The following is an 8,697-nucleotide window of genomic DNA, read 5'->3' as shown; positions in this document are numbered from 1 at the left end:
CGATTAGTCTGGAACATTCAATGACTGCTGTATAAAAGCCGACGCGCGGGACCCGCTGATCAGATTTTCGTCGATCGCCGACAGTGTTCGCCGCTATCGTTGTGCTATAAGTGTAGCCTGTTTTGTGGGCACAGGTTCGCCCAATAAAAGTTAGTTTTGTCGTTCACAGTATTGCTACTGTGTTATTCAAAGACCCCACCAAGTGACAATATTTATCTCACACCACCAACTGTATTCTGATGAAAGCCCAAACTGAGACCTAAGCACAAATAAACTTTTTATAGATAGTTTTATTCTCCTTTTGAATATTTCACGATGACAAAAAGTGCTTCTTGTTATTGATTCATTCGATGTTGCACCATTGGGTAAAAAATAGACGAAGGTAAACAGAAGTGTGTGGCAAATTAGCTGTTTCAGTAAACTGACAAAATACGTTACATAAAAGTTGTAGTAGCAATATTTTCTAAGATGTTTATATACTTAGGGAAGAAAAAGTGCGAGTGAGGAAAGCAAAGAGAAATTCATGGGCGGTGAAAACGCCGGAAGACAAGTTTCTAGCCGCTTGGAAACCAACCACGTTAGGTAACATATTGTATTTCCCAAATTCTCATTGCAGTGAAGACTTCACGAGCCGCTATAATTAGTTATTTTCAACTGAGCTGCGTGTGCGCCTTGTAGTTAAAAATAGGATATTATTTCGAACACAATTCGCACTATATTGTAAGCGTTCCCTGGAAGTTCCACACTTCATTCAGAAGGTTGCTGTGGCCAGAAGGAAGCTTGAGGAATAAGTCATCTGTCACCAGCCTCCATACGACATTGGGCTGAAAAAGAAAACAAGCATTCATAAGAATGACAATGTCTGCAAATGTTTTTTTGTCTAAATCCTCAGCGAAACTTATCCGTAAAACTAAAACGTGCCTTCAGAGCAAACTTATGATGGTTGTGGCGCCATTAATCGGACAGTAACACGCCCGTGTAAAAGAACGACATCTCAAGTAAAATGAACCGCCTAATTAAATATTTTGCAAATGTTATATGCCATTGCAAAGAGATAAACCTTGTATTATTTGTGACAACAAAATGATAGGAATACAATGTGGCGCGTAGTTGCTCGTTTAGATGAGTCATCGGATTACGGAGTAGTTATAAGACAGCCCTTGAGTCATGAGGGCATCCTTGTCTGCATTCACGAGTCAATTTATTGACACTCTAAACTTCTATATTAACAGAGATTTATTTGCACTCAATTATGATATTATGTCTCACACTCTCCATTAGTAACATGAAATCCTGAATCCACTGCAGTTCTTCAGAATCGTACAATTATCGCCTTTATTCCAATAAGTTCAGGTGAAATACTCAAGTTGAATGCAATATCAAGTTCCATGACAAAAAACTCCCAATGCAGCTCCCCCTTCTCTCACAATAGCACAGTATTAAAAATAACCATTATCATGCAGTCTATACGAAAAATCTTCACTGTTGAAGAGCAGTTTACCAGTGAATGGATCTAACCCGCTCCGCTGTCTTTCTTGTGCAGTCACACTAGCATCTCAGCGAACCAGGAGGCTAGCGTTTGGCACAGCCAAACCGAATTAACTAACAAAACGAAGAGCTGAGATGTTTACGAAATAAATTTTACGTAATTTCCACGGATATTAGAAGGTTCCGAATGTTTCGCGTAAGATAAGCGGTACTATAGCAGCGTGATACAATGAAATAAACTGTTGCGAACACGGAGGCAAATTTTCATTTTCAAATACAGTTCCTCGCTGTTATCAGATCACATCAAAGGCCACTGCATTTTCCAGGAATGGTTGATTCTGTTGCTAAATGTTGTCAGCGGCTTAGCTAGACAGCCATTCATTCTACTACGAAGTCCCTCACAAGGACGAAGAAATTCATCGCATTCTTGCGTGCTGTAACCCTTCCAATCGGGCCCGGGCCGGCGCCAGACACATTCCTTGTTGTGTGAGTGCTTCTAGCGGCAAATATTTCTTTCGGCGAATATCAATTATGCCGTGCATCAGCTCTTAATCAGCGTAAAAGGCTCTATAACCATTTAACCGCTTTCGTAATGTACTCTTCTGCAAGATAGAAAACGCTTACGCTTTATCCATTTACTTTAAGTGCTCCGCAAATTGCTATTATACTCAAGTATCTACCACCTCCAGAATATTCGCACGCGCTAGTTACGCTAGAAGCCGAGGATGAAGAAGTGTGCGTGGTCCCTGCTGAAGAAATGAACAGTAAACGGCCGTTCACTTGAAACTCACTGCTTGCCTTTTCCTCTCGTGACAATATTCACGGAAAATGCATGACATTCATTGAAGAGAGTGGGTAAGTTTAATGGCGAACTCTTTAACTTCTGATGCTGTTTCATCCAGCTAAAGATGTCCGCGTCTCCTGTAGACGCACTTGATTACTCAGTTTCAGTAAATTTCTTCCATTCTTTAGAGATTCGGCACAAATTGGAGGTTTCTATGATCGCCGTTACTTTTCCTCAAAGGATCTGCGTGGTGGATACTGGCGGATTGAAGTTGACGAACCGTACCAGAAAAAAATGGCATTTGTAACACTCGATGGTCTCTGTAAATTAACATGCTCCCTTTTGGATTGTGATTCGCTCCGGCCACAGTTCAACGCAAGATGGACACAGTTTTATCTGACCTTAAGTGGCAATCGTTCTTAGTCTACTTAGACGATGTCGTTTTTTCCACCACCTTTAACAACACATCCAGCAGCTTGAGGCAGTTCGAGCCATTCGCACCGCCGGCATGTCTCTGAAGCCCGACAAATTTCACTTTGGCGACGAGAAGCTTAAATTTCTAGGTCATATTGACACGTGTACATGTTTGTTTTTATCGGGCGACACATTTCACCGCATAACAAATGTTATAACACAGCGCAGGACGCGCCTGCATGTATCGAAAGTTTCTGGAATATTATCGATGCTTCCATCCGCTGTCTGTGACCAAACCTTGTGTAATCTGATCGCATGTGTGGCGCGACGAGAATAATGTAAACTTTGTGGAAGGCACGCGGGCCCCAGCGATTACTCTGGCACATTCAACGACTGATGTATAAAAGCCGACGCGCTTGACCCGCTGATCAGATTTTCGACGATCGCCGACCATGTTCGCCGCTATCGTTGTGCTATAAGTGTAGCCTGTTTTTGTGGGCACAGGTTCGCCCAATAAAAGTTCGTTTTGTCTTTCACAACATTGCTACTGTGTTCTTCAACGTAACCACCACGTCACAATATTGTCAGCACCACCGCTGTGCGCAATGACTCTGACAAAGCAATGGCAGTTTCTCTGTTCCCGAACCGAAACAAAGCACGATGTCCGTCGATTTTTAGGGCTTTTTGCGTATTACCTCAGGTTTGTGCCCAATTTTTGTGAGATTGCCGAACCTTTGCAATGACTCATCAAGAACGACGTCCCATTTGTTTGGGGCCCGGTACAATTCGATGCCTTCTAAGACTTCCAGCGACGTCTACAGACACCACTGATCCTTCGTAACTTTTACACTAAGGCCGACACAGAAGTGCATACCGATGCTTGTAACGTTTGTCTCGTAGCGACACTGGTACAGATTCAAGCTGGTGTTGAACGCTTTATTGGGTATGCCAGCCGAACGTTGTCTGCTGTTGAAAAAAAAGTGCTCAACAACTGGAAAGGAATGTCTGGCAGTTGTATGGTCTATCCAGAAGTTCCGACCATACTTGTATGGACGCCCCTTCCGCGCCGTCAGAGACCGCCACTCTCTGTTGGCGGGCGAATCTCAAGCATCCTTCAGGCCATCTGGCAAGATGGAGTCTTCGGTTGCAGCAATTCGATGTTACAATCGTCTGTAAGTATGGCCAGAAACACACGGACGCCGGCTGTCTCTCCCGCGCCCCCTTCGAACCCGCACGACTAGATACTGACGACGACTCTGGTTTTCATTGTACTCGTCGGTCTTTAAACCTAGCTCAACATCAACGCCAAGATTTCGAGCTCCCGGCCTTGATTGAATACCTTAAAGGCAGCTGGCCACATCCCCCGCGGCAGCTCACGCGTCACTTGTCGTCTTTCTGCCTACGCGGCGACATTCTATACAAGCGGAACTTTCACCCTACGGCGACCGCTTTCCTGCTCGTTGTTGCCGCTCCTCTCCGCGATGACGTTCTACGTGCATGCCACGACGAACCAACGTCCGGGCATCTTGGTTTCACGAGTAGTCTGGCAAGCATAAAGCAGAAGTACTACTGGCGAAAACAACTACTACCGGAGTGGATTTATTTGGCCAATTTCCCAAGTCTTCCGCTGATAACCGCTGGACTGTTGTCGCCACCGAGTACCTCACTCGATACTGCAATACACAAGCCGCTCAGCGAGCTACTGCTTCTTTGTCAACTTCTTTGTCAACTTCTTTGCGAGCCAACTTCTTTGTCAAAAATATCGCCCTTCGACATGGTGCTCCCGCTGTCATCATCACAGACCTTGGTATGGCCTTCACCACCCAGTTGGCCTGCGATATTCTGCAGGTGAGTGCTACAATGCACCGTACGGCAACTGCATATCACTCGCAGACAAACGGTTTAGCTGAGCGTCTCAACAAAACGATTGTGGATATGCTTTCTATGTCTGTCGCTATGGATCATATAAATTGGGACGAACTGCTCCCGTATGTGACATTCGCATATAACACTGACCCCCCCCCCCAATTTCATGCACCGGATTTCTTCCTTTTCGTCTGGCGTACGGATGCGACGTTACCACAATGTTTGACATGATGTTCCTGCCAACTTACGTCAACCTACCACACCAGATACAGACGCCTTTGTTCAGCGTTCCGAAGCAGCGCGGCACCTTGCACGGCAACGAATTCTGTCCCGACAGAGTCAAGATGTTCGTCGATACGACATACGCCACCGAGACATCACATACGTCCCGGGAGATGTTGTATGGGTGTGGACCTCTATACGCCCACGAGGCTGCTCACAAAAATTATTGCGCCTATACTTTGGACCCTACATAGTTCCGCATCGTCTAAGTCCTGTCAACTGCGCAGTTATTCCAGCCGAAACTTCACACCACTCCCGTGGACCAGGCTCCTCTGATATTGTTCACGTTTCCAGGATGAAGTCCGACCACTGGTTCTGAGTCTCAACCACAAACTTTGTGGTGCGGCCCCTGTCATCACATCCATCGTCTTTCTCATTACTTTTATTTTCTCCTTCTGACATTTAACATTTCCCCAACTTTTTTTATATGGGGGGGGGGGCTAACTTTCGTTCAGTCACACGGAGAAGTAGTCTCTTTTTTTGAGGGAGGGGTAATGGCACGCACTAGTTACACTAGAAGCAGAGGATGAAGAAGTGTGCGTAATAGATGCTGCAGAAACGAGCAGTCAACGGCCCTTCGCTTGAAACTGACTGCTTGCCTTTTCCTCTCGTGACAATATTCACGGGAAATGTATGACATTCATTGAAGAGAGTGGGTAAGTTTAATGGCGAGCTGTTTAACTTCTGATGCTGTTTCATCGAGCTAAAGATGTCCGCGTCTCCGGTAGGCGGACTTGATTACTCAGTTTCGGTATTTTTTCTTCATTGTTTAGACATTCGGCACAAATTGGAGGTTTCTATGCGTTGTAAGAATCTCCTTCGTCGTCTCCATCACAAAGTCTTCATCGTTCGGATGAACGCTTTGTGAACACTTGTTATTACTTCAGTCCTTCCATTTCCCCCGCTCCTGTCTCCATTCAGGCGAAAGGCGCATATTAAAATAAATAAAATTCAACAAAAACTACATTAGTGCGATGTCGCTGAGGTCAGGGTAGCAGAAGAAAGGGAAAATGGCTTCATTATATTAAACCGCCCTAAACCTTATCCACATACCTGAAACTTTTCTGTCAGCTTCTCTTTCACACTGTAGTGGATCTTCCAGAGCTCAACTTCCCTCCAACAGTTATCCGTGTTCATTGGGTCATCCATGTAGCCCCGACGGGCTATTGAGCATTGCATAACCTGGCTCGAGTCGCTCATGTCGGCGTTCCCGCTGAGGCGCGCGGAGAAAAACTGCACCACAAGAGGCAACATCGGACAACACATCTCGAGCGTTGTTCTTCGTGCACCTGTTTGCGTTCTCATCTGTACGAGCTACAAAGGGACTTCAAAAACATCTAGAGGATTTGCAAAGAAAAAAAAATAAACTATGCTTTACTCTTCATTGAAACATGCCTCCAACATCAGTCGCAATAAAAAGGTACTGCTAAATCAGCTTAACCAATTTGCCTAAGTAGCTGTAGTCATTCTTTTTTAGAACCTGCGCAACAGCGCAGAGCAGACGACACAGAGGGGCATAGTAAACACACGAGACAACCACTGCTGTCGTCCTGTCCTTTAGTTGTGCTTCTTGTGTCGTGTAAAGAGCGCTCCTTGACACGTTTCACGGTGATTTGTCCCAAACTCGTTCAGTTGTTGACATTGCTTGTCACCTGCCATGGTGGTGTCACCTGCTTTGGGGCCTTGCTGCAATGCCCAAGGATGCGGGATAAAACTCGAGCCGCGGCGGCCGCAATTCGATGGAGGCTAAGTGCAGCAAGACCGGCCGTGTGCCCTGTACTCGGTGCGCGGTCATGAACCCCAAGTCGTCAAATTTCATCCGGAGAACCCTTCTAAGGTGTGCCTAATGATCATGTAGTGTTTATGGCACGCAACACCCCCCCCCCCAAAAGAAACATAATTGCCTGTAAAGATGTTTAATGAGTGTACGTAGCACGACAATTTCGTCACAGAAAAAACCTCATGGTCTTTACTTACGCCTTTGACGTGTTCCGCAATTGTCATCGGCATGCCATCTGGAATCTTGAAGCACACGCGCATAACTCCTTCGTATCTCTGCTCTCCAGGTACGAAATCCTAGAAGAAAAAAAATTTGCATTGGATTCAACATCTCGTACAATTGGAGTGAATACGATGTATCCCTAATTGATTTCGGGGTAAGAATGGGGCGGAGACACTACGCACGGCACTCTATCGCACGAGATCTCGTGCGAGTTGAGTAATAGGAGCATAGGACTGCGTATTTTTTTGTCTGCCCTACGTTCGGTATCGGCCTACACTTATAGACCATATTATCCCTGAGTTTTTCCTCCCAAAGTGGCCAGAAACAGGCATACCCAATACGGAAAGTAGGGGGCAGCTCGGCAAGAAAGAGGTCGTCTTCAAAGAGAGCTTGAAATAGATGAGCAGTTGCCACATGTTACCTGAGGTGCCAGTCATAATCGCGAAGAAAGGGGAACATGAAAGCGAAGACGCACTTAGGTAGGAAAGCTATTTCTTTTCTGCTATGCCATTGATTAAGGCATAGGCCTCATCGAATAAAAATTATGCGGCTTGTTTCGTGTGGCGAAATCTTCACACGAGAAGATCAACAAAACAGCAAAAATAGGAAAAATGCAGTTAGCAACACTTACTGCCTCCTATCTTTCGTTTAGAGTTATAAGCTGGATGCGTATTTGTTCGAAGTGCAATGCGGTTCAGTAACAGGAAATAATCGTTGAAGACCAGTGTAGCAGCAGCGCAGTGCACGGACTCTCTCGCAATCAGAATACGGGTCGTCCTCATCGTTTTCGAGTTGCCACCAACAACACAAGGTGTGTTGCTTCATTTAATTGGCTCCAGGCGCGACATGGAGCCATCCTGGCGACTCAGGGAATGCGTCCAAAAAAACAAGGAAACCATCGGGGAAGGTGGGCCGGACCCTACGACTGCCCCATCGTGTCTTACGCCCCTGAATCTGCCTGATCAGTGAACGAGCCGGCTGCCCACAATAGTCGTTCCGGGTGATTTGTGAAAATGTAGTGCACTCAGAGACGTCAGGTTGGCAGGGAAGCATATACTCTGTTTCAGATATCAGGTGTACAACTGTGGAGGCTAGACAGACATATTGCAGTGGTCTGCGTAGGTACTTAGAAATGGTTTTATGTTCTTGATCGTCATTATGTGAGAATTTTCTATAGATAGGCTCGGTATTGAATGAAAAATGCTCTAATCCTTAGAAACAAACAAACAGTGGTGTGAGGTTATCTAAAACCTTGTTTAGATAAATTTGTTTTCATGGCGGTTCTTTTCAGGTCTTATTCGCAGCTAATGACGGCAGCCTTGCGCACAAACTCACGCGAGCATACGGCTTTAGCTTGCAGTGAGGCATGGTCGGAACGCAGCAGCGACACGTTTTCGTCACCCAACTTCTTGCGTAGCTTCAACAGTGTTGCGCATGACTGCTGAAACGGAATATAGCCTGCAGTGTACACGAAGGCTCACGTCCATGAAAGAGAAAAATAAAATGCGAGAGATTTGTAGTCGCTTGTGTCGTGATAATTTATGGAAACATAACGAACTGGAGAATGGTGTCCCAATTACTGTCGTTGTGGCTGACGTGCGGCATCAGCATGTCACCGAGCGTGCGGTTGAACCGTCTGTGCACCCTTACAAAAATAGGTTTGACCTTTCAGTCACACACGAGTCACCCTCAAGTCACCCCTGTTACCAACCTGTAGACTCGACCTTTCTGTAGACTATAATCTGCAGATTGTCTGCAGACAGACTTGCCTGTTATGTGTATTCACAGTGTATGTGTATATATATATATATATATATATATATATATATATATATATATATATATATATATATATATATAT

The 8,697-nt window shown here is 45.3% G+C and overlaps 1 protein-coding gene across 1 annotated transcript in view; it reads right to left on the bottom strand.

Moving 5' to 3' along the window:
* Positions 1-301: 301 nt before the first annotated feature.
* The window catches only part of LOC142578515 (transient receptor potential cation channel subfamily M member-like 2), a 442,858-nt gene continuing 434,462 nt past the window's right edge, over positions 302-8,697 (bottom strand). Inside the window, exons 29-31 of the mRNA XM_075687892.1 lie at positions 6,812-6,910; positions 5,888-6,067; positions 302-824 (exon numbers count right to left, since the gene is read on the bottom strand). Coding sequence (XP_075544007.1) covers positions 714-824; positions 5,888-6,067; positions 6,812-6,910 — 390 coding nt within the window. The 3' untranslated portion in view covers positions 302-713. The remainder of the gene's footprint in view (positions 825-5,887; positions 6,068-6,811; positions 6,911-8,697) is intronic.

Source organism: Dermacentor variabilis, chromosome 4 (assembly GCF_050947875.1).
Source record: "Dermacentor variabilis isolate Ectoservices chromosome 4, ASM5094787v1, whole genome shotgun sequence".
In the NCBI taxonomy this organism is placed as follows: Eukaryota; Metazoa; Arthropoda; class Arachnida; order Ixodida; family Ixodidae; genus Dermacentor; species Dermacentor variabilis.
Note: the sequence above shows the minus strand (reverse complement) of the source record. Positions and strands in the feature narration are given on the sequence as shown.